Genomic DNA, 25,557 nt, shown 5'->3' with positions numbered 1-25,557 from the left:
GTATTCCCCGCGGTTTGTCAAGGCAGACATTTGAGAAACCGAACTGGGTTTGTTTCTACAGCTGTTCTCAAATAACTGATCGGGGCTGGGGGTGGGGTGGAAGAAGACAGTCCAGGAGCATTTCTACCAGCCCTGAATAGTTTTAATTCTGAACAAAAATTCACATCAAGCCGGTTTATTATTTAACTTAGGTCATGCTTAATTGAAAATGCAAAATCAGCCTTTTGAAAACGAATTTCAAGATCCACCCAGGCAGTGGGGTGCTGATTCCCAGACAGCCTGGGACGTGAGGAGCTGGAAATCTTAGCTCTCATAACCATAGGCAGGAAACAGCTGTGACACCTCGGTCAATTGTCACCCAGCATTGGGCTCTGTTTAAAACGGTTGATCAGATAAAAACCTAACTCAGGGCTGTCGTGAGGATTAAGCCAAGTAACGTAAACACAATGCCAGCGCAGCACAGTGGTTTACAATGCTTTCACAGATGCTCTTAGTTATGACTAATCATTAACTGTTGCTAGTTAATTCACAGGGCTAGATCTGACAACATATTGTGCAAATTCCTGTTTTAATTTACTTAAAATATATAGACTACAGAATTGAAAAAAGGAACATAAACATCCACATAGGAAACTTTCCATTTACAAACAGAATGTTAGGTTCATTCTAAGTGGTTTGTTGGACTCTATGTCCCCACAGCAACGATGTTGTAAGTGCTGTTACGATTCACAAAGGCAAATGAAACTTTAATTACCTGAAACGCTGTACGTTTGTTCTGATAAGGTCAAACATGGTGGCACTTTAGCTAGACATGAAACAGTATACAAATAAACTGATGAAATAATATTAAAACATTTAAAACTCCTATGTCTTGAACAAAAGCAGGATTAACTAACTAGAGGCCAAATGAGGAAGCTGATGGGGCATCTGGACTTGGCAGATGAGGGCATTTAATCACATCTAAGGCTGTTCTGCTTACTGCAAGCACCTGCATGCTAGCTGGAGTTCTTAGCTCTAAGTGGGATCTTCACTGGCCTATAAATGAACGAAAAATAGTTGGAGAATAAGAGGGGTAGACAGATATTCCTGCACAGAAAGATTATGCCCGGAACTAGAAAGAGGCAATGCTGACCTCGAGAGAAGCCTTCACAGAGCAGAGACTCCAGGACCAGCAGGTGTCCCGAACCCTGGGGGGAGGGTCAGAGGGGGAAGGAGGTGTTTCTCTGGCAAAACCAGGCTGTGCTCAAAAGGCTGAACCTGATGGGGAGGCTGTGGCCGGAGCACCTGGGTGCGCGGCGCTGTGGTAACTTACAGGTACCACGTTCTGCACTTCCTGGGGACCCTCAGGTTGAGGGAAAGCACAGATGATGTGAAGGCTTCCCAGGGTCACAGAGCCCATTTCACAGGAGGCTAAGGCTGGGTAAGTGTCAAGAGAGTACTTGGAGTGCAGTCTAGGAAGTGACCGCAGGGCTACTGATTGGCTTTAACTAGTATCTCCGCAGGTGCATTTCACACCTTACGCTGGCTCAATGAGAGGTTAATTAGGTGCCGAGTATAAAGATCCCTGGCCAAATAGCTTGGAAATTGGCAGATGAGTTAAGTCCCCTTTCTGCTCCATGGGCTCAGAGCCTTTCTGGTGCTAATTTGCACTGGGTGAATTGCCTCCACGGGCAAGATTCTACCTCCCAGTGAGTACAGACCCTTCTCTGCTGCAGCTTCTCCAGGGACAAGCGTCCTAGGGGGCACTCCTGGCTAAGGTTTCCCTCTGGACCACATCAGACGTCTGCTCCTTCACCATCATTGGGCGAACCCATAGTCGGAGGTTCCCTGCTCCTCTGCCTCCCTCTTGGTGGCACAGTCCTTCTCTCCTGATCCCTCCCACCCCTGTTTTGATTCCAGCTGATCATCTGAAAGGGTATGAAACATGGAAAACCAAACAGATATTTCTGACACAAAAAAAGTGCCAAGAGCAGGATTTCAGGCACCTTTATTCATGGCAGGTATTTTTGGTCAGGGGAGCTTCCTCTGAAATCTTCCAAGGAAGCCAACTCCTTCCATCCCGACTGTCCACTTGCCATCTTCCAGGCTTGGGAGCATCCCACACACAGCTTTGTCCGGTCTTTAGAGCCCAGTCCACTCTGGGTGCTCAGGGCTACACCTCGCAGCACAACCCACTAGCCCAGCAAAGGAGTTTCTGCAGCTTAGTAATAATAGTGAGTAATTCATCTTATCCCAGAAGAAACTGACTCCTTTGTGTTCCCCATATAATTTATAAATAGGACAAATTATTTCTTAATATTATTATATATTTGCAATACAAACAATCAAGACTGGTAACATAGGAAACTTTAAAAAAATCATTCTGTGTTGACTAGGGATTTTCCTCTAAAGCACTAGTTCATCCCTCCACATCTTCAGTTTTCTGTACACAAGATCCCCCTGCTGTGAGTCACAGGGTCTCCCTCATAGCAGGCCTGACTCTCAGGCCTAGCACCCCTGTTGCTGCAGGAGTTACTGTCCCTGTCTTTATTCATCAATAATAAAACCATTACTCTGCACGAATTTAGGTAAGAAACAGTTCAAAGAAAAAGTCTTTCTTAAAAACTCAAGCCTACTACAAGTCATTTATCATTTTCGAGCCAAGCAACTGACAAGGGCTTAACATGGTCTGTCTCCTTTTTCTGTTTCTTCCCAGCCAGCAGCTCACAAGTTGAAGTAAAAGAGTTGAACAATCCTGCCAGATTTCCTATGGTAACTACTGTAGATGGACAACGTAGGTCCTACTAAAGTATTCAAATTTCATGCAAAACTGTTACTACTGAACGCCTCATTACATCAGGCAATTCTGTCATTTTCTGTATTCAAAAGTTCCAACACTAAAGTGGCAGTAGTTACTCTTTGTTACTTTAGCATCTGACCTCAGGGACTCAAGACATAAAATCACGATTCAATTCTGAGTTTTGGAAACAGAGCAGTGTCAGATACTTATGAATACACAATCTTAAATGTTTCTAACCACTTGAGAAGTATCACCAACACACTATTTGGTGTTCGCTCAACAGTCACCCTGTCTGAGAACCCTAACTATAAACGTCTTACTTCACAAAATCTAATTACAACCGAAGGATCCACTATGTGTCTAATAAAAAAAATTACACAGCAACTTTTATCAAACAGCAACTACTACAAAGGGAATGATAGAGGAAAAAATGACTTCACAAAAATACACTAAAAAATTTGACAATTGTATGCAAGAACTGCCAAAGTTTTAGTGTTTTAATAGCACAACTGATCAAGGTCCAAGATGTGAAGTTACCATGTTCAAGAAACATGGGAGTTGGGGAGGGAAATCACTCTATAAACTAACTAGATAGTATGTGGTAAGAAGAACGCACACTTTATAATATAAAACCTGTCTACACATAGTAGTTAGTTGCAAAAAGCCGTCTTCTCTTGGCTTGTACAAAGGGTGTTCCAGATTTCAGTGTAAATGAGCGACCTGCTGAAAAAGGAAAAGCCATCAACATGCTGTTCATTCTATAAGAACAAATAAAAACAAGACAGAATTAACAACTAAACATCCCTTCAGAATCCTCTATTGAACTAAACATATTTTCTCTGCACCATATTCTAGCAAAAACATGATGGAAATCTTTACAAAAAACTTGTCAATCTGTATCCTATTCCCACTCCTTTCTCTGCATTAGCCTCGTATCTGGAAATTCTTCTACCCTGCACTTCTCAACAGGGTGTTCTTATTCACTTGATGGGGTTTCTGACGGCTGCATGGTAAGACCAAGAGAAGCTCCTAGGGCTGGCAGGACACTGGCCATGTCACCTCTACAGAGGGATCAAGATGACAAACCTCACAAAACAACTCTGTGATTTACTCACAGTCAACCAACCAATCCACTGTTAAGATAACAGCAAATTTAAAAGTCTTTTACCTCCCAAACCTCTATTTATTTTCTTGGACTTCAAAGCAACTGTATTTCATAGTTACCTATAATTTGGTCCAGCCAGCACATGCTGAGGAAATAAAAAAGGAATTTGGTGTCTTTTACTGTATATTCTGCGTGGCATTCTAGTTACCTAAACATTCTTGGTAAACTTTACTTTCATGGGGAATTAAAATGCTAAAAATGGGATGGGAGAAAAGGGAGTTTAAAGGCTTATCCTCTACATGTCCATTGACATCTTTATCCAGTCAATGGATAAAGAAGTTGTGGTATATTTATACTATGAAATACTACTCAGCCATAAAAAAGAATAAAATAACACCATTTGCAGCAACATGGATGGACCTAAAGATTGTCATTCTAATTGAAGTAACCAAGAAAGAGAAAGAAAAATACCATATATCACTCATATGTGCAATCTAAAAAAAAAAAAAAGACACTATGAACTCATCTACAAAACAGAAACAGACTCGCAGACATAGTAAACAATCTTATGGTTACAGGGGAAAGCGGGTGTGAGGGGATAAATTTGGGAGTTTGAGATTTGCAAATGTTGGCCACTACATATAAAAAGATTAAAAAGTTTCTTCTGTATAGCACAGGGAACTATGTTCAATATCTTGTAATAGCCTTTAATGAAAAAAAAAAAATAAAGGCTTATCCTGAAGAAATCCACTCTGGTGAGAATAAGGCTGTCACCTGTGTGTCTAGCTATCTTCCTACAATGGATGTTTTTGATTTTAGTCTTTCTTCTGATATCTGTAGCTGAACAATGGAAATTTAAATCAACTCTAGGGTGAAGGCTTCACGTGACCATAATCTAGGTCATCTAAGTCATAATCAGTCATCGCCCTGGCATGTACCTATTGCAGGGGGTGCTCCCCAGAGAATCCTCAGAATTGACGGCCTTTATCAAGGTGGCAATGTGGGTATTTGAGTTATCTGTTTGAAAAAAACCAAACCTATTGAAAAATCTGCCAGGGATGAGAATTTTCAGGCCAACAAAATATATTTGCTTCGGCTGTAATGAAATAAACTCAGTGGTTATTTAATGTTAACCAAGGGTCTTAACATTAGAGATCCAGGTCTAATTGATAAAAGAGGGAAAATAAATTTTACATAAATTAGTTTGGCATGGAAAATTCAAAGCCTGGAGTCCACAGGGGTACCAATAAAGGGATGCTTGTTGGGTCAGGGCCCAGGACAGATCTGAAGAAAATCTGACTACATCAAAAATCACACTGAGTGCATCACACTTCTACCGCCCCTCTCACCTTCAGCTCTTCTGTGTGGCGGGGATCTTGTTTTCCCCTTCCACTTCTTCCACCCCGGCCTGGGTCATGAGGTCTGCAATGTTTTTCTCCAGGTCATCAATGCGACTACTCATGTCGTCAAGTAGGGAAGCTAAGGACCATGTAACAGCTCCCATTTCTTACTCCTCTCCTCCAGGGCCCTGCAGACTACCGCCTTTAACACAGCGACGTAATGAAAGTGGGGTTTTCCAGCTTCCTTTGGATATTGTTAGTATCTGGTTAAGAGCCCTGCACTTTGCTAGTGATGGGACCTGAGCAAGTTCTTTCCCTTTTCTAAGCTTCCCGTTTCTTCACCCCCCAAAGGTTAACACTACCAACTCTCCCTCAGGTGAGGATCAGAGGAGAGATACACATCAAACACATAGCTCAAAGTCCACAGTCAATCATACCCGACAATACTATAGATAGACTGTAAGTTCCTCGCAGCCAGGGACCTAGCCTAGCTCACTGTGATCTCCAGCTCTTGGCCAAGCACTTCTCAGAGAGTACCTCCAAACTCCGTAAAAAAATTTGATAAATGACTGGCGGAAGTTGGCCTGCAAACCACCCATTTATAGACACCACCACCCAGAAAATGGGATCCAAAGACCCCTAAGAGGCTGACTACAAATAAAGGATATTTCTTCCAATGATCTGGTCGGACATAGTCTGAAATTTATCTTGCATCTGCTGCAGGAGTGTCTGCACCTATGAAACAACAAAACACAACACCCTACGCTCATCCGAGTCACCTTCACGGGATCAGGAGAGGCGCCCTGGTCCCAGGGAGAGGCCAGGATCCCAGGTTCCAGCCCCAATCCTCCGCGGCTCCGTGGCCTTCAATTTCCCTGTCCCTGGGATTTCAGTTTCCCCACCTGCCAAATCAGACTTGGGGGGCCCGCTGCTTTTCACAATTTGTTGGGTCTTTTGGGAGCTTCGGACGGCTCCGAGACACCGGGTGTGAGGGAGGACTCGCCGGGTGGGGCGCGCAAGGCCGAGGGGGTGGGGACGGGAGCTGGCGGAGACCCGGCGGTCAGCGAGCGAATGGGGCTGCGGGGGGTCTGGCCTGCGCGCGTCAGCAGGGGCAGGGGCTAAGGCCATCGGCCCGGGGCTCAGGGTGGCGAGGCCTCGGCCGTTGGAGCCCCTAGAAACGGGGCCTCCAGAGACCAGCCCCAGCGGCCGCTGAGGGGGCGCCTCGGTCCGCGGGCCTCGCCAGCGCCGCCCGGGGGTGCCGCGGCCTCGGACGCTCACAGAGATGAGATCCCTTACCACAGAGGTGAGATCCTGCACGGTCTTGGGGTCAGTCTCGGCCATCTCCCCGGTGCCCAGCTTGGCGGCGCTGCCTCAGACCGTCACCTACACTTCCGTTTGTCTGCGCAGACGCCCCCAGCGGCTTCTTCTCGCGACCACGGAGGCCAGCTGCGAGACCGCGGGGTGTTGTGGGAGCTGTAGTTTGCGTCACGCGTCGGAAAGGCCTGAGGTCTCGCGCTACCGTTCCGTGGCGAGGCTCCGCCCCTTCTCTCACTGCCTCGCCGGCCCCACCCAGCGCGCCCCCGCCCCTTCCACTAAGCTCCGCCCAGGACGCTCACCACACCCCGCTCCGAGCCCCGCCCCGGGTGGAAAACTGAAACGCAAGTAGTGGCATTGCTTTCTTGCCAGGCTGTCATTAAAGGCCTTGCTGTCTTTCTCGGGCGCCTGCGATGTGCCAAGTCCAGACCTGTGTCTCCCCTTGCTCTTCAACAAAATCCCACAAATCCCGAGAAGGGAGAAGAGGTCGGGTTCCTGGAGGGGACTCTGAGGTCTCAGGGGTGACGGGCGTGCCCACCACCGGCCCAGCACCCATCTGCGGGCCTGGATACAGCCTAACCCAGTGTTTCCTTCTCCCCCAGAGGGTCGAGTGGTGGTGCCTAAGTGGTGGGGCGCTTTGATTTCGACTTTTAAGTATAATAGACGTTCTGGATGGTGCGAACATCTTAAGTGACTTTTTACGAAGTCCTCACACTCTTGTGACCACCCCCGAGTCAAGAAACATGAGGGGATGGAAGCCCCTCAGCCCCTATTGCACTGTTGGCGTTTTGGGTCAGATTGTCCTCTGCTGCTGTGGGGAGCTGGGGTGTGTCCTGTACACGGTGGGATGCTGAGCAACTTCTACCCACTAGATGCCAGTAGCACGTCCCAACCCCTTTCTCCTGCCAATTTGTGGCAACAAAATGTGTCGCCAGACAGTAGTACCGGGTGTCTCCCGGGGTGGGTGGGGGTTCACCCTCAGATGAGAGGGATCTCCTCTTAGGATTAAAATTATTACAAAAAAAATAATTTGCCTCTTTCTAAGTGAACTGCCTGACAAATTCTCTTTTCCCCTTTCAAGATGGTTTGGGTTGATGTGCCTTGCATGTGGTTCTTTCCTGGTTGCTCTTTGGTTCAAGCTGGGCTGTTGTTCACACCTTCCTCAGCTGTGCGCTGAGCAGGTATGGATACACATGTGTCCTGCTCCGCAGGGAGGTGTTGTGTTGGCCTTATGTGAGCAGAGGAGGAGTGATCATTGCAGAGCCTTTGAGAACGTTTAATTTGCTTTTCCCCAAGTTGCACCTGCATCAGCTCCATTTTGACCCTAGCTGAAGCTGCTGGGCACCTGGTTTGCTTTTCTCCCAGGTCATCAGATGCTGCTGAGAATCACACACCTGCTGACGTGGCCCTGTGACATCTTCAGGATGTGACGCCTCATCCTTCTGGTGGCCTGGGCCATGCTGACTACAAGCCTTTAGTGGGCATTCCAGACTTTCCCAGTCTCTTCAGACTCAGTTCTCAGAGGATGACCTTACACTGTTCTGTTTTGTGGCAAAAATAGAAACTATTGCCAAACCCCTTCCATCCCGCCCTCCTTAGCTACACACATCCCTCCCTCAACTCCTGTATCACTTCCGTCTGTTCTGTCTCAGAGGAAGCAGCATCATTCCTCTGGCCCAGGCCCGAAGATTCATCCAAAACTGAGAGCTGGGCCCTGGCTCCCAGCTTCTCCGACCAGCTCCCATCAGAACCTCTTCCTCCACTCACCTCCCCTGTTCCATGGACTCCTTCCTCTCAGTGCATGAAAATGGTAAAAAAAGAAAGAAAGAAAACAGAACACCTCCATCCTGGTAAGCCTGTGCCCTTCCTGTGCCACCACATCACAGCCAAGGTTCTAGAAACACCAGAACGTGCTACCTGCAGTTACCAGGTGTGGACCTCACCTCTCTTTGTGTGCTTTTGCTTGTTTTGTTTCTATTAAAATGGACTATAAGTGATGCTAGGTGGTATGTGGATACGGCCTTCTGTAAGTGAGATGCACATATGTAATGTCTTCACTTGATGAGTCTAGGGTAAGTATATGCCCATGAGATCATTACCACCATCACGACTGTGAACATATCCACCACCTCCCAAAATTTCCTCCCAGCCCCTTTATTATTTTTATTTTTTATGTGTGGTAAGAACAGTAAACGTAAGGTCTAACCTGGTAACAAATTTCAAGTATATCATTGCACACTTTGGGAAATGCTGCTGAATCAGGGTAACAAGTCACTTCTCCTTGGGGAGAAATCTCAAACGGACAGTTGGGAATTTCTGCAGGTGCCGTTTTGTATAGAACAACCCTTCCGGGCACCAATGGCCCTCAGCAGTGAAGACACTGCCTTGCTGGTGAGGATGGGCAGGGAGGGATTCAGAATCAAACTTGCAGAGGGGCAAAGGTAGAGCTTTGTGATGTAGAGAAAAGAGTCTAGTTTGGGCAAATTCAGTTGAGGCATGCCTTCACCCCAGCACAATCCTCTTGGCTTAGATTCTCATGAGATCAAGTTTTGCTAGAATCCCTGGAGCACACCCTGGCTAGAGCCACTGGATACCTTGTCTTGGGTAGATGAGCAGGCAAGGGTCTCTTTGAGGCTGTGATTACAAAAGAACAGAAAACTGCTTTCATGGGGAGGAACAGTGTGACCAGCAGGGTCCAGATACATCTCAAATCATTTTGCTTTTAATTTGAAGTGTTGATTTATGCTTCTCATGTTTATTGTGACGATTTTCCAAATTCATGTCTCTGTGATTGGCTGACAGCTGACAAGGAATCAATTTCCTATTTATTCACCCAAACCAGCAATTTCCTAGAGGCCAACTGCCAAGGGAGGGAGGAAATGTTTCTTAGAGACTGAACGCCAAGTTTGGTTATCGTCTGCTTTGCTTATCCCATCATTAGCCAATGGCTTTTTCATCATCAGTTTCACGTAGGTGATGATACAAACTTGGTTCTGTTTATTCCTGGTGACAGATGAGTGGTGCTGTCTTAGGAGACAGTAGAAAAAGTACCGGTCTTGGAGTCATACATACCACTTACTAGGTGTGAGACCTGGTGTAAGATAATTATAACTTCGTGAACCTCATTTTCTCAGCTGTACAGTGGAGATAATCTCTTTCAATAGTCTGTGAATTATATAAATTATCTACATAATATAGAGTTATATACTACATGTAAAATGTATAACATAATATGTGAATACACATAGACATACATCAACATGTGAAATATCTAGCCAAGGAGGCACTTATAAAGTACTAGCGCCTTCCTCCTGTTTTTTGTTAAGGATCTCACTAAAGTAATCTTGATGTCTGTCTGTCCATCTAGTGTCTATTTATCTATCTCACTCTGCACCTCTGTGTGTGTGTGTCTGTCTGTCTACCTATCAGTCATCTGTATGTTTTTTCCAAATCAGAAGGATTTGACTGCCATGAAAGAAGAAAGGAAAAGAGTTAATTATCAGCAGGCAGCACTGATTTCACTCTTGGTCTTTTAATTATCAGCCAGCCAGAGCACCATTTGAAAACATAGACCTTTGTTCTGTCACTGTGTTTAAACTGTACTAAAAGCTGGTCTAAGACCAAGCACACACATTAAAAATCCCAGATAACCTTTATTTCACAGACAAGTTACAAATTTCATGGAGACTACATAGTAAGTCACATGTTACTTTATAGCCCAGAAACTGTAAGCAATTCAGCAACTAGGGCCCAAAAGTACTAAATCCGCGGTAGAACTGAAGTATTTTTAAATGATAAACTTTCATCCTTTTTGAGTGTTTATGAAACAAATTTATTTAAACTTTCTGTAATGTTTTATCTTGGGGGGAATAAATAATATTTTAGACCAGAACAGTGTTGATATGTGCATGACGACGCAAAAATTGTTTTCGTGTAGCCTTTATTTTCAACTCTTTAATAATCTGATTGCATGTATATTGTAGATAAAGAATGACTTGATTATTGTCTAAAGGGAAAGCTTTAAAAAAACAGCAGAAAATGGAAACTTTCAGCATATATTTATAGTGCTTCTGTGACCAATTTCTGGCTTCATGGTGAAAAATTACTGTGATTTTCTGACACCCATTGCTTCTCACTGCATCCCTACTGCCCAGGAAGCACTTGGGAGCCAAACCAAATTTCAAAGGCTGACCAAGATCAGCAACCCTCCACCAATTCGTGTTCTGATAATGATGCAGCATGAAAGTAGGAAGAGGCTTTTCTGCCTCCTGAATTTGATGAGTAGCTAAATGATTCCTGCTTACATTATAGACTTATTCTTAATTGAGATAATTAAAGTTCTTACCTGAAATCTTTGTTCATACATCCGTTTTTCCTGTCTCTACCTATTTTGTATATACTTTACATGAATACAGTCAACACCATAGAATTTTTTCAGTCATGGGCTCGCCATTAGCAGTAGGAAATATAATAAGGGTAACACATCATACATGCACGCAATTGTTGATGGCGCTGGATGAAGGATTACAAAAGCATCTTCTCATTGGATTATGAGAAGGTCCAGGTCTTAAGGGCTACTTAAGGAGGGAAGACAGGAGGTATCGTCTTTGCAAAAGGTGTAGCCAGATCATTAGATTTTCATCATCATGACTCTTGTTATTATTGTCATCACTATAATTATTTAGTTGTTAAACAGAAAAAGTAGTTGGTTCTTTTTCAGTGCTTGCCTTTCCCTTGGTGTGATTTTTTTCCTCCTTGGAGTGATCTTCCTGTTGGTTCCTGCTTAAGTCAACTCCACGTGAATAGATTAATGCACTCCATTTACAAAATCAGAAACCCCTTGCAGGTCCTTTAGATTTTGTCTATAGCCAAGCACAGTACAAGCTCTTGAAGATCCTATACCACTCTCTGCCTCACCTTCCCCTCCCCTTAGTTGGTCTTGCAGGGACTGGGCATTTGGGAGGATGGGAATGAATGTTGGGATAACTGGGTATTTAATTAATTGGGTTGAAGCCCCTCATGTACCTGCTAACCAACCACAGAAGGGAAGGGAGGAAATAAGAACATGATGGTATCCTGTAGAGGAATGAATTAATTTAGACTAGTGTTAACAGTTCTTAACAGAAAGTTCCTCAAATTAAGATATATGTACACCAGAAACCAACACAATATTGTAAATCAATTATACTTCAATAATAATAATAATAAAAAAAAGACATGGTAGAAAGTCTGTTTAGTGGGTATGGACAATCACGCTAACTGAAGCTTCAGATGAGGGTTTTCTGGTCTGAAGCAGACTTTCTGTCTGGGAGGTGGGAGTGGCACGTGATACAACAGGGCCAACACGACCCATGAAGCCACGTCGCCTGGGTTCTGGTTCTAGAGGCCCCTTACCTTAGGTAACCCATCTGGTTTTCCTGAGCCTCAGCCTTCTTTGTCTGTAAGTTGGAGAAGATAATAGTGCTGCCTCACGGTTACTGTAAGGATGCAGTGGGTTAAAAGGTACAAAGAATTTTATACAGTGTGGGCCCATAAGAAGTAATCGATACATGTAAACTATTATTATTATTATTGTTAATTACATTTTTGTACCTTGTTCAGACACTCCAGGGGAACTGTGGACTCTTTTCTGCAGAATCACTTGGCTAGCTTGTGTATCAGTTCAGCCGCACTAAACCCAGCATCAAACATAGCCTTTGTGACAATTTTTTAGTTGCCACATTTTAAGATCAAGACCTCCATGTATTTATGTTGCATAAAATGCAATCTGATCTACTTCCAGAGTTCGATGGTCGATGATTATTCCATTTATCAGACTGTTTAAAATGTCCTCTTCAAAATCTGGAATGAGTCATCACAATTTCTAAAAACATTCTCTAAGACTCAAAGTCTTGTTTGATACCTACCACAAGATTTAGCTGGATTTATTTTGTCAGGATGTTCAGATTTGCAGGTGTTGGCTGAGAGTCATTGCGTACATCGACCCGAACTGATGTTCATTTGGAGAGAACTGGCAGTATGCAAGATAACTGTGATTGAAATTAGAAAATGTTTGCATGTGCTTGTCGAAACAAATGATCTGAAACAAATAATTCATCGTAAATCGTAAAATGGGGGAAAATATAATTTTTAATTAACAAAGGTGGTTAATGCACTAATAAAAAGGATGAAGAAGGTGTGACTGTTCATTCAATTAAAGTAAAATTAAAAAAAAAGAAAATCCTCAATCTTTCACTCAGTAATGGGGAAGAGCTATTTCTGCCTCTTACTTGACTTTTTTTCCAACAACTTGGACTAAAATAAAATGCATTGGTAATTATGAAATACGTTTGATTCTACATTCGCTTTCAGTAAACGATGTCAGTGTATTCTAGCAAGTTAAAAAATGTCCTGTGGTTCAGGAAATGCTACCACTTTGGCTTCTAAGACTTGGTCTATTTTGTTGTCGTTGTTGAAGGGATTAGAAAGAATGACACTATAGAAATGTCTCTGTCCTGATAAGAACTCTGGGGGCACAGGAGTATACGTAAACAGGGGAAAATTAAGGCATAGTCTGCTTGTTAATGAAGTATGCACTTTTCTCCCATTTCTCTGTGTTCTAAACGAAGTTAAGCCACCAGCTTGATTTGTAAAGTGAGAGAGAGCCCAGTGGCTTGAGAGAAAAGGGCAAGTCTTGCACTTGTGTCTTGAGCGGATGGTCACTTGATGCCTGTGTTCCTCCCTAGGGATGGCCCCAGCTCATGGAGGAGGGTGAGCTGTTGGATGGTTAGTTAGTGAGCCTGTGGGGTAGGCTGCTGACCACCCGGCCATCTGAGGATGCTCCTGGGTGTGTTCCCAGGGAGCATTCCCCCTGCCTCGTGGGAAGAGGGGCGTGAGGTCCACCAGGGAGACACAGGGTTGTGTACTGTAAAGCCAGAAGAGGAAATCTGGTCAAGTGTGATGGTGCAGGCTTGGATCCCTGCCCCTGAGCCTGCTCCATGCACTTATGGAGAACCGTCCTATCACTTTCAGGATGTGGCATCTTCTGGTGAACCAACAGGACTTGTTCAAGAGAAAAACATCCATGTCCTGGACGGTGGACAGATGTCGGGACTAAGTGTCATACAGTCATCAAACTTAGGATGATCTCACTCCTCTTGGAGTATTTGATCATCTTCACAGCCGACTGCAAAATGCTCAAATCGTTCACTAAGGTGGGTGGGATGAGTGTGTTGCCCAAGCTGTGAGCAGGGTCTTGTTGCTTTACAGACTCATCCACCTAACAGGGGATGTCAGGGACCCAAACGGCCAGTCACAGATATGAACTTGCACCAGGCAAGACCCAGCATCAGCAACGTTAGATACAACACAGAAATCAGAGAAGAGCTACCGTCCAGCAGTTTTAACCACCAATACCCATTTATTTAATGGAAAAAAAAAAAACCTCTGCATTCTATATGCTCCAAAAAGATTTACTATCAAAACAAATACAATATATGGAACTCTAGCTGCATAATTTCACTACAATAAAGACAACATGTGACTTCTATCTTCTACAGAAAGCGAACTGAAAAGCACAGGTACAGACAAAGATTGCATAAGAAAGCGTGTGCGCGCGCGTGATTAAAACCTTTAGTAAGCAACAGTATTAAAATATGCTAAGACACTTACCTTACCCTAGGTTGTGGCAAGCTCTAGTAAAAAGCCACAGGCTGTCACTAGTTTTATCTGATAGAAAAATTTGGTGTGAGCTTTGATGGTGCATTTATAGCTTATCGACAAGAAGATAATTTTAGTACAAGCGCTAACTTTTCTTCTGACTTTTACATGCTCACAGAATAAAAATCAATTACTTTTCATACATCAAGAACATCTTTTATTTCCAGGTTTGCAAACGACGGTAGTCGAGTCACACAAAAGGGTACTTTTAAAACTACCTGTATTTACTCTATTGTATGCATGTTTATAGGAAACAAACGGTGCATATGTGCATAAAGGTATGTCTATACATGTGGGCAGATATCTGTATATACATGGTACCTGGTGACCTCTTCATACGCATGTATGACCTCCATGCTGACATATATGTTGTACATATACCAAGGAGGGCAAGATTCTCTGTCATGATCTGTATCCCCAGAAAAATCACTGGGACTTTGGATTCTGGACACTTACAAATGCAGATTGTTGCCCAAGCATTTGATGGTAAAATATTCAGCTCTGCTTCTCACCCCTTTCGTTCAGGATCACGGCAGTGAAAACTGGTCATTGTCCTCATTCTAAGGAGAAAGGGCTTCTGTCTCTGCTCTCCCTCCGCGGACCTGCCTGGCTGGTGGTGGCAGCGCTCAGACTGAACGGGTCGGTGGAGAAGCTTCAGCTCTGTGATCTGGACTAGTGGTCAGTTTGATGCTGAGGCCTTGGAGGGGTCAGCTGCTGTAGTTTCTACCCTTATCTGTTTAAGCTCTCAAGAAAGGATGACATATCAAGACTGAACTTTATAGTCTATCTCTATAAATACCGGGTATATACACATACAGATACTCATACATATACAAATACTAACCCACAGACGAAACAGGATGTGTGGGGCGCTGACTAGCAACATGGTGGCGCATCAGAAAGAGTAGTCATTGTTCCTGCTTCCAGAAGGTCAAGTTATATGCCATGATCTTTAAACACCCGGGGAAGATTCAGAAGAGTCCATTAATTAAAGGAGAAAGGAGGATGCTGTCAAAATGGTGAAGTACAGACCCAGTGAAATTGCAAAGAAAACAAAAATCTGGGACAACTGAAGCCTGGTTGTGAAGTTCGAGAGCTGTAAACGGCAATCTTGAGATTTGGATTTTTTTAGAATCTTTTTCCTGTTGCTATGGAAATTTGACAGTCAAGCTTCAGATGTCAGGAGTTTTCACAGACCTGAATGGAAGAGATTCGGAGTCAAGTCAATGAATATAACAACTTGATTCAAAACATTTTTGCCAAACAGTAGATACATGACTGACAAGCTATAATAAATGCATTTATAAACATTGCACTATCTTGGGGGAAATTTTTTTTTCCTTAAGCATAACATTCGAATAGAGAATGAATAGTTGTACTGGTTTATGTCTTAAAAAGCTGGACTTCTCTGAAAACGCAAATACCAAACATCTCATTTCAGACCAACAGTGGCCATTACTGCTGCTACTCTGAGCCCTGCCTATTCCTGCACAGCAGCCCAGGGCTTGGCTATATTGTGAATAAGTTGACTGGGTAGCCTGGAACTTGATGATCATCCCAGATGTTTTTTTGGTCACAGAGAAGAGCAAGCTAGTCACTGGTGGTTCTTCAGAGATAGTGTATGAGTTTCCGACAGCTGCTGTAACAAATGACCACAAATTTAGTGGCTTAAAACAACACAAATTTATTCTCTTATATTTCTGGAGAAAAGAAGTCCAAAGTGAGTCTTATGGGACTGAAGTCAAGGTGTTGGCAGAGCTGTGTTCCTTTTTGGAGGCTCTGAGAGAGCAGTCACCCCTTCCCTTTCCAGCTTCCAGAGGCTGCCTGTGTTTGGTTGTGGCCCCTTCCTGCTTCTTTGTGGCCTGCACATTGTGGCCAGCATCAAAGTTTACTGAGACCAGACTGTGCTTATCCTCTGGGCTGTACACCAGCCCAGGGACTTCCACTCTGCCTGATGACAATGTGAATGGAAATAGCCCAGTTTCTGCCATTTTTGCTTAATGATTATTACATCTTGGATTTGTACAGGGAAATGGTACCACTGAAAACTCGTGTTACAATCAAAGAAATAAAAATGTGTAAAAGGTCAACCCATGAGGGAACTATAGTTCATCTTGGAAGGAACTGATTGCTGGAAGATAATGGGTTATTCCATAAAGCTTAGAGCTTTTCATTCTAAGCCTGTTGGTGGGCAGGAGGTCGGTACATAAAACGGACCCACCTACTCTGCACCTAACTGATTTTAGGGTTTAAAGCAGTCATTGATGTTTGGAAAATTTAGAGCAGCTTCTCTAAATTCTAGATAAGAAGTCTTTGTAATGTGATTCAAGTATAAACAAGGTGATGCTGAGAAGGTTAAGGGTTAAAACTGTCTTTAACAGAAAGGTCCATGGAAATTAGCATGCTAATTCAGATGCAATTTCTGGTTATTTTCTACACCTTGGGACCTTTAGATTGTTTGACAAGTGAAGTCCTTTGCCGTTAGGAGTCTTCCGAACTCATTTACGTCCTTTTTTCCCAGTTGAATGTTTCATGGCCCTTGCTCCCATCACCTTAAACTCTTTGCTTATTTGGGCTGCAGTAAACTATATCTTTTAGACTTACCCACATCTGAAGAAAGACGGGAAGAGAACACATTAAATGACATCCCTCATTTTACTTAAAAAATGTTTTCCAGTGTGGTACCAGTCACTTAAAAGTATCCTTTTGGTCAGTGAGAAAGAGAGAAAAAGTACCCCCTGCAGTTGGAAGTCTCCCATCCCTGTTTAAGTCAGGTTAGACTGTAGCACAGCTCCTGTGACTGCCGGGTTGATTACGTGACATAGTCCATCTCACTGTGTGACGTTCTCAGCTGTGCGTGTGTGTGGCACACAGAAAGCCCTGGGAGGCCGGAGGCCGACTATCACTGTCTGTGAAGTTGTACTATTTGGAGGGACGGGCTCCGTCTGCAGGCAGAGGACAGCCCACTCTCCCCGGGCTTGGTGCTTCTCCAGGCCCCGTCTCGGCCCATAGTACATTTCACAATAAAAAGGAACAAATATTGATACACTCAATGACATGTACTATTCAATCCCATCTACAGAAAATTCTAGAAAAGGCAAGAATGAGAGAAGGCAGATCAATGAAGGTCTGGATAGAGGGGAGGGAATCAAAAGCAAAGAGGTACCAGGAAACTGTATCTTGATTGTGGTGTGACTACACAACTGTGTACAGTTACCAAAGTTCATCAAACTGTACCCTTAAAATGGGTGCATTTTATGGAAGGCAAATAATACCTTAAAACAAAGCATCAGAATGAAAAGTATTTTCAGTGGCCGTTTTTCGCTCATCTTGGTCACCTCTTTAAGCTTCACTGTGATCAAGGTGAAAATTCAGTGCCCCCTCGTTTCAAATGTACAGACCTTTGACTTCGGTACTTGTTAAAATGGCTCACCTGCTCTGTCCTTTTATATTCTTATTATTGCTGATTTATTATACCTAAAACAATGTTTGAAAAGGTTGCAGCACCATATTCATCCTTGAACTTGCTCATGCCACACAGAGCCCTACAAAAATCCTACAGATACGGCCTAATGGAGACACCAGCCTGCTTCATTGGGAAGGTCCTAGGGGGAGAATTCTGCATTCTTTCAATGTCATCAACATGTAATTCCAACAACAAAATTGGCAGTAAAAATAATTTCATTTACATTTTTTATTACTTTCAATGTCATTAGTTTTATTTCCTTTATTTTTAGATGTCAGAGAAGGAAGTGCAGATGTCTCAGTCCAACTCTCAGTTGCAATAAAGCCACCAAGGGTATCATAATAAATGAAAATGCTTTTAATATCTTTTCCCCCAAGGGAGGCAGTCTGACGGCAAATGCCGCCCTCATTGCTGACTCACCTCGGGGCCTTTCTGAGCATCAGTGTCTCATCTGCAGAGTGGGATAAAACCACCAGAGCCATGAAGGAAATAAAGAGAAGAGCCACAGAACACAAGGTGTCCGTTTAATGCTAGCCTACTTGGATCAGAATTATTACTTGAGCGGAGGGTGAAAACGCATTTTCTCTTCCCACATTGGATGTTATGATTACTGTGGTTTTATGAACAAGGCTTTAAAGAAGGCATTGACACACTTTTTCTGCAAAGAACCACAGAGTAAAGATTTTCAATTTTTGGCCTCGATGGCAAATACCCAATTCTGCACTAGTAGCAAAAAGTAGCCTCAGTCTGTAAATAGATGGGCGGAACTGCTGTGTTCCAATCAGACCTTAGAGACAGAAGTGGGCCTTCTTTGGCCCTTGGGCTGGAGCTTGCCAGCCCTGGCTTTAAAGAAACGTCAAACAGGTTCGAACAGATCCCCAGATTCATCCAAGGGCTATGGCTCAGTTGGGACATTACCTTACCCTTGCACTTTATGATCGAGTTTCAGGGCTTTTAGGACCCCCTCTCCTCCTCTTCCCCCAGCCCCTGCCCAGCTTAATGTTTTAGCCCTGTTTCTGTGCTGCCTCCTGTCAAGTCACATTAACAACGACACAGGCGGGTCAGCCACTTTGACTTTGCTCTTAGGAGAGAGTCTGAGCTGTAGGACACCCGTGGTTACTTACTCCTGCTACCTCCAATCCGGTTTCTCACATGTCTATATTATTAGTTACGTTCTTTTTTTGTTAGGAAGAACATCCTGGGCCAGGTCTATAATAAGACAAGAATCATCATATACAGCAGGTCTCTTGATTGTTCAAATGAACAATATTAAATAATCTTACGCCTTTTATATAGGACCAGACTGAGGTTCGTTTTGAAGCCAAACAGGTGAGTGGTGACACCTGTTCTTAACTGTTTTTTGGGCTGAAACTACCAGTCTTCTGGTGCAGAACATTGCAGCGTCAGCTGAGTACCTTTCCAGCTTTGTAGGGAGATTAGGGCTCCTTTTGGGGGATGATTTTGGCCTTACTACAGCAGGATAACCGTGTGGCTCTCCATTTAGGAGAACAAAGAGCACTTTTGGTATCTCACACATCAAATCCCTGCATCTGTCTGTTTTCAGTGATACTATTTTGAGTATAAAATAGACATGAGTTTTTTAGGAGTTATCAGGCAATTCTGCCTTGGATTAACTGTGATCCAAGAGCTCAGATGGGAGGGATAAGCAATGGGCTACCTTTGGGAACCTGCTCATAACTGATGTCTGTAGGTCAGGGGTCTCCAAAGTAGGGGGCACAAGAAAATCCCTTGTTGGTTAGAAGAAAATACTGCTGTGTCTCCTTGTATTCCTTTTAATCTAAATGGGTAGATTAAGTCTTACTAATATTTAATATATGTGTTGGGAGTAGCAGATGTGTGTATGATTATAAAAAATATTGTGTAAAAATATACAAATGCTAGGTCTGGGTGCTGGAGGCCACTGTCACCTGGGATGTTGGTCCCACAGGTTGGTTGGGCCTGGGAATCTGTATTTCATCAATCAGGAGAAAAACTCGCTGGCAGTCTAGAGTGGCTGATAAGTGAGCAGGTCCTGCGGGGCCTTGGTTCTTCAAAGGGAGTCACTGAGAGTCAGGCTTTGCTGTTGTGTTTGGGTTTATAGAGGGTTTATGTGAGTGGCTACTCGGTTATCTTCTCTCTCTCTCTGTGTACACAAACACACACACACACACACACACACACGCACATATAATACACATATGTACACACACATACATAGAATTTTTATTTCTGTACAATCAGCCAGGAAGTACAGCCCTTTACTTTATCCAGACTGCTACATGTGAGTTCCGGTGGGTTCCAGAACCCAGACCCAGCACTGGGCTCACTGTCTAGTGCTCATTTGAGAAGCTGGTGGGAAACAGATTCCAGAGGTTTAGTGCAATAGTGTTGGTCAGAGCAGGGCACTAGATAATCCACATGTGTCTGTTGACGGGATCCACTGCACCATATTCCTAGGATGGGAAGCTCTCTAGCAGTTAAAATGAATCAACCAGTGCTGGGGTCACTGGCTGGTGGGCCACAGTGCATTTATATGGCTCTTGAACTTAGAATGCTTTTGACACTTTTAATGTCTGGTAAAACATAAAAGATAGAAACAAAAAAGCCATAAAAATATGTGACAGAGACCTGATGGGACCCACAGAGTCCAAAATATTTGCCATCTGGTCATTGACGGAAAAAGTCTGCTGACCCCTGAGCTGGAGTAACATAGATGGAGCTTGGATATGTAATGTAGAAGTGAAGAGAAGCCAGTTGCAGAACATCAGGCTCAATATAATATGGATGACATCAAGTTTTACAGACTGCATAACATAGACCTATATGGGGCGTATGTGTGTAATGACAGGATAAAACAATGTCCACACACACTCCAGCTCATGGTAGCTATTGTCTCTAGGGAGAGAGAACAGGCAGTGAAGCTGGGGAGAGGAAGACAGGGGATTTCAGTTTCATCTGTAATATTTTGTTTCCTGAAGACAAAGGAAGGAAGAAGAAAGAAAAAAGAAAGAAGAAAAGAATACAAGAATGGAAGAGAGGAATGTATATTTCCTCCCTCCCTTCCATTCATCTATCCATCCATCCATCCATCCATCCATCCAATGAGACATTTCTCATTGTAAGGCATCCTCCTTAGCTCTACCCACAGGACGCTGGCTCAGCACAGAGCTTTACACACAGTAAGTGTCTAATGTTGGAACGTGTGCTTTCCTGTTGACTCCACTCACCACTGTTAACAGGATAGAATAACTTCTGTTCTTTATTTTCTAATCATCAATTTCTCAACCTCCTAATTTAGAATTCCCACCAATAACTTTCTCAAAATGAAAATACTGAAGACCAAAAGGCTTTTGAATGGCATTAGCTATATGTGAGTAACTGCTAAAGTTAAAATCGGACTAGTATTCCATAGTCTATAAAATGGGACCCCTATTCCATTCAAATAGGAAATGTTTGATACATGTATCTATTCATTTTGTGCTGATAACGATAATACTCGACATAATAATTCTTTTGTTTAAAATAACGCTTCATTATGTTATAGTCATTACTACCAGTCAGTGAAAAAATGTGTGCATTATGTATTTGTCTCTTTTCCTATGGCCTCAGCCTCCATCCATGCATCCTCATGACTCTTCTTAAAAAGGTATGGTATCTACTTTAACTCTGCTAAAAATTATTCTGCACAAGGTGGAGAGACACACAGGGCCCTGGTAGACTAGTTAACCAATCTGGACACATTCATATGAGCTCAAGTTTGAGGTGTCTGTAGAAAGTTTTCTCACCACCTGGGCTGTAGGACAGCATCGAGTGCCTTTGCACAGTTCCCCAGACTGGTGGGCAGGAGGATGTGAAGATGCCTTTCAACATCAGTTGGAGCACTTTTACACATAACACTCTCCATTACACAGACATTAACTAAAAATGAACACTTCTTCTGGGATTGAGTTTTGGAGGGATATACGGAAAGACAGTGGCTTTGGTTACGTTTCCACATTGCACGCACTGCAGCTTGGCCAACTTACGGGCTAAGCTGAAGAGGGAGAGGAGCAGGACCGCAGCTGCGCTGAAGTGCGGGGCCCCTGCCGCGTTGCAGTCCACTTTGGAATTCTTGCAGGAGCACACTTGTATCCTGAGGTCTGTGATGTTCGTCATGGGTGGTTTCCCTGAATCTGTCACCATGATGGGCAGGTGGTAGTTTGCTTTGTTGAGATTTTGAAGAAGGCTCACCAGGGCATGCGTATCTATGAAGACAAGGAGGGCCTTGATGAGAGAGGTTCAGACCTTTCCAAAGAAAAGAGTGGGGTGTTGGCGACTAAATGCACATGAAACAGGCAGTGCGTTCATTTGACTATGAGAGTGTTTACATTTAAATCCATTAACATCAAATAAAAATTCAAATTCAGTTCTTCACTTGTAGTAGCCACATCTAAGGTATCTGGCAGCCCCGCATGGCTGGTGGCTACCGTATCAGACAGCGCAAGATAAAACATTTCCATCATCAAGGAGTTCCATGGTTCATGGCTATTATAATCAATCAATTTCAAGGGGATTCACTTTTGTGAAGATGATTGAGTACCAAGGACTCCTCCCTGCAAATTTAAGGATAAAGCCATCTTCACAAAGATCACATTCAACATCTAGAGGAAATAATGTAAAAATCCACTCTCAAATTATCACGTTGTACATCTTAAGAAAATATAATTTTTATTTGTCAATTATATATGTATCAGTAAAGCTGGAAAAAAAAAGAAAAAAATTATCAGCTCAGAGTGCTTTTATATAAGAATCCAAATTCAAATAATCAAAATACATTCTTGGAACAGGAACAACAAAAATCCACTCACTCTTAATGTGGGCAGACTGCCCCCTCGCTGGGGGGGGGGTTGCCATGGGGATGGGTTCTACCGTCTAGTCTTTATCAGACCTCAGCCCATACCCTGAGGTGTGGGTGGAAATCCACAGCACAATGCACAACACGGAGACTGGATCTTTAAGGTGTTTGGTGGGGACATCTGTCATTACCCTGGCCACTGGGCAGCACTCAGAAGTGGCCACCCCACCTGGCCACTGCTATTAGCCTCAGGCTATTTTCCTCTCAGTTACTCAAATGATTAAGATTAAAAAAAAAAACTGCCCCTTTTTGGGCATAAATAATGCTAAGTATTCAGAAAAAAATTGGGGGACAAGAAAAATAACTTAGACAGCATATTATCTATTTCATAAAACCAGGAGGGAAAAGAGTGTGATGATATGAAAACAAAAATAGATAAAGTATTATCCGAACCAGAAGGTGACAAGGGCAGAAATAACAAACGTGGATGCTACCACAGTGAGACGGCAGATTAACCCAAGGAACATTCTCCGATCCCCCTCAAGTGGAGGGGAGACTCTTAAGTGAGAAAGTTCCAGTGGGAAGGAGTTGGGGATGATTATTCAAATCAGCTCCAGCCACAAAAACTAGCAAATAAAACACTATCTCCCTCCAACAAGGGACGGGCTGTTTTAATTAAAAATAATCAGTGTAACAGAATTCATTCTTTAAGAAGCAATAAAATAGACAAATAGGCAAATAGAATCAATAACTAGAGAAAAGCACTAATAAAATGAGATATGAGATAAGGCCATAACAATGCAGATGAGATTTTTTTTAATAGAAAATTTTATGCACAATCGTACAGTATATTTTCAAAACTTAATGAAATGGGTAATTCCCCACCCCTCTCAGAAACTCAACCACTGAAGTAAGAAGAGGGAGCCTGGCCCTGGCTGGGTCAGTCGCAGGATGAATTTGCTATTGATGGCAAAGTGTATATAATGTGTGAGTTCTGGTTTTGGGCTTCATTGCAAGGTGAGGTATTCTAGTATCGAGTTCCCATTTGCCAAGGGGAGGCAGGTGAGGAGGGGAGGTGATACAGGGATCCTTCATAATTCAATACATTGATGTTTCCGTCTTAATAAGGCAGATGATGAATGTTGGGCCAAGTTTTAAATTCCACCTGTCCATGTGGATGGACTGGTAACCGAAAGGGACATTGATGGCAAATTTCATAAATGAGGGACAGGACAGACGGAAGAAGATATCAAAGTCAAAAGTAAAAACCAAGGTCATTATAAGGACTGCATCAGTTTGGAGGAGACCAGCAGCACAAAATGGAAGATGGAGGATGAGAGGTTAAGACTTTTTGAAGGTTCTTATACTGGTGCTTCTCCTGAGAAAACAAGCCGGCATAGCACAGGAAATCTCTCCAAAATGATAAGAGAGGAAGCAAAAGAGAAAACTCTCATATTTGCATTTTTAAGGAACTAATATGCAATATTTTTACATATTGTATTCACGTGCTGATGGGAAAATTGTCAGTATTTGTAATGTGAGAATAACTTGAAATAAATCACATGAGGATGCGTGAGAGAGCAGGAGAGGAGTTTGGGAAGAGAAACCATACCAGGGAATCTAGGCTTCCGAGCTCAAGAACCACGAGGGACTGTTCGGGGACTTACTGTTGATCTTGGAGATCTTCCAGAGTTTATCAGGAACAGTTTGTTTATGGATTTCAAATTTGAAAGGATCTGTATTAGGGTGAAGGTCCTTATCTGACGCTCCCAAAATGACCACGCTGAGGTTTTTGGCGTCGTCACAGACCTCAGCCACCGTGGGGTAGATGAAGGGAGCGTTGTCATTCACGTCTTCCAGAGTGATCAGCAAAGTCCCAGTGCCGGTAGCGGGAGGGTTGCCTACAGTGAAAGGGGGGAGATGTCAGCACACAGCTGGGCTGATGCAAGAGTACTTTTCCAGAGCACTTTTCTGACACCTTTGCTATTGTTACCAGGTTTCAAACAGGACAAAAGAGGAATACCTTCCACATTTGTCTAGAGTTTAGTGGTTTAAAAAGCTTTTTATCATACATTAGACTTTTGATTGAAGTTCTTCAGGCTTTACCTTTGGCATACTAAGCTTTAAACATGTAAGTCAAATGTAAAATTCTAGGAAATGCAAATTAATCTAAGGTGATACCAGGCAGATCCCTGGTTGCCCAGGGAAGCGGGAGGGACGGGAAGAGGGACAACTAGCAGGAAGGAGGAGAGAGTGTGGTGGGGATGGCATGGCTTTAAACATGTGTTAAATCTTGCCAAATTGTACACTTACATATAATTGGTTTATTGTATGTCAGTGATACCTCAGTAAATGTTTTCTTTCAAAGATTCTTAAAAAAAAATAAGTCATACCAGCAAATTGAAGGTCACTTAAAGAACGGAGATGACAAATAGAACTTTTCCTTGCTTATTGAATTAAACCTTTTAATCTAAATATCCAAGTATTCATATATTAGTGGTATGGAGAGGCTGGAGATTTGGTGAGAGGAGACTGTGTTCCTTTTGGAATAGCTCTACACTAACTGGGAGGCTGACCAAGAGTGAAAGAGCTCATTTAGTGTTTTCTTTTGTAAAAAAAAGGGTCTGGGAGCATAGAAAATAAACTATGGTTACCAAGGGGGAAAGAAGGGGAGGGATAAATTAGAAGTCTGGGACTAACGTATACACACTACTGTATATAAAATAGATAAACAACAAGGAGCTACTGTAAAGCACAGGGAACTATATTCAATTTCTTCTAATAACATACAGTGGAAAAGAATCTGAAAAGAAAATATATAGGTATGTATATGCATAATGGAATCACTCTGCTGTACACCTGGGAGAGCTGATGGTGCCCCTGGAGGCTGGCATGGCTAGGTGGGAGCACAGGACAGATTTAGAAAGGCAGGTCAGCCATGAGAAATAAAATCACTAACTGGTGCCTGGGGCAGTTTGAGCAACCATAATATAATCTTTGGGCCTTATTTTTAAAGCCTTG

At 43.1% G+C, this 25,557-nt stretch overlaps 2 protein-coding genes across 6 annotated transcripts in view; both read right to left on the bottom strand.

Annotated features, from left to right (window-relative positions):
- Positions 1-3,376: 3,376 nt before the first annotated feature.
- Positions 3,377-6,709, bottom strand: HSBP1 (heat shock factor binding protein 1). Of its 2 annotated transcripts, XM_006207527.4 has the most exons (4): positions 6,521-6,709; positions 5,893-5,959; positions 5,234-5,354; positions 3,377-3,499 (listed from the first exon to the last, which is right to left on the bottom strand). In XM_006207527.4, exons 1-3 carry the CDS (start codon positions 6,563-6,565, stop codon positions 5,236-5,238), a joined length of 231 nt encoding a protein of 76 aa, XP_006207589.1. In that variant the 5' UTR covers positions 6,566-6,709; the 3' UTR covers positions 3,377-3,499; positions 5,234-5,235. The 2 variants fall into 2 exon arrangements, 1 of the variants encoding a protein (XP_006207589.1); XR_012075829.1 differs by lacking the exons at positions 5,893-5,959; positions 6,521-6,709 and having other exon boundaries at positions 3,377-3,502; positions 5,234-5,355.
- Positions 6,710-13,912: 7,203 nt separating this feature from the next.
- CDH13 (cadherin 13) overlaps positions 13,913-25,557 on the bottom strand; it is a 1,012,485-nt gene continuing 1,000,840 nt past the window's right edge. For all 4 annotated transcript variants that reach the window (XM_072967811.1, XM_072967812.1, XM_006207526.4 and 1 more), the window contains 3 exons: positions 24,204-24,437; positions 21,728-21,946; positions 13,913-15,433 (listed from right to left, as the gene is read on the bottom strand). In XM_072967811.1, coding sequence (XP_072823912.1) covers positions 15,426-15,433; positions 21,728-21,946; positions 24,204-24,437 — 461 coding nt within the window. In that variant the 3' untranslated portion in view covers positions 13,913-15,425. The remainder of the gene's footprint in view (positions 15,434-21,727; positions 21,947-24,203; positions 24,438-25,557) is intronic.

This window comes from Vicugna pacos, chromosome 9 (genome assembly GCF_048564905.1).
Source record: "Vicugna pacos chromosome 9, VicPac4, whole genome shotgun sequence".
Classification (NCBI taxonomy): domain Eukaryota; kingdom Metazoa; phylum Chordata; class Mammalia; order Artiodactyla; family Camelidae; genus Vicugna; species Vicugna pacos.
Note: the sequence above shows the minus strand (reverse complement) of the source record. Positions and strands in the feature narration are given on the sequence as shown.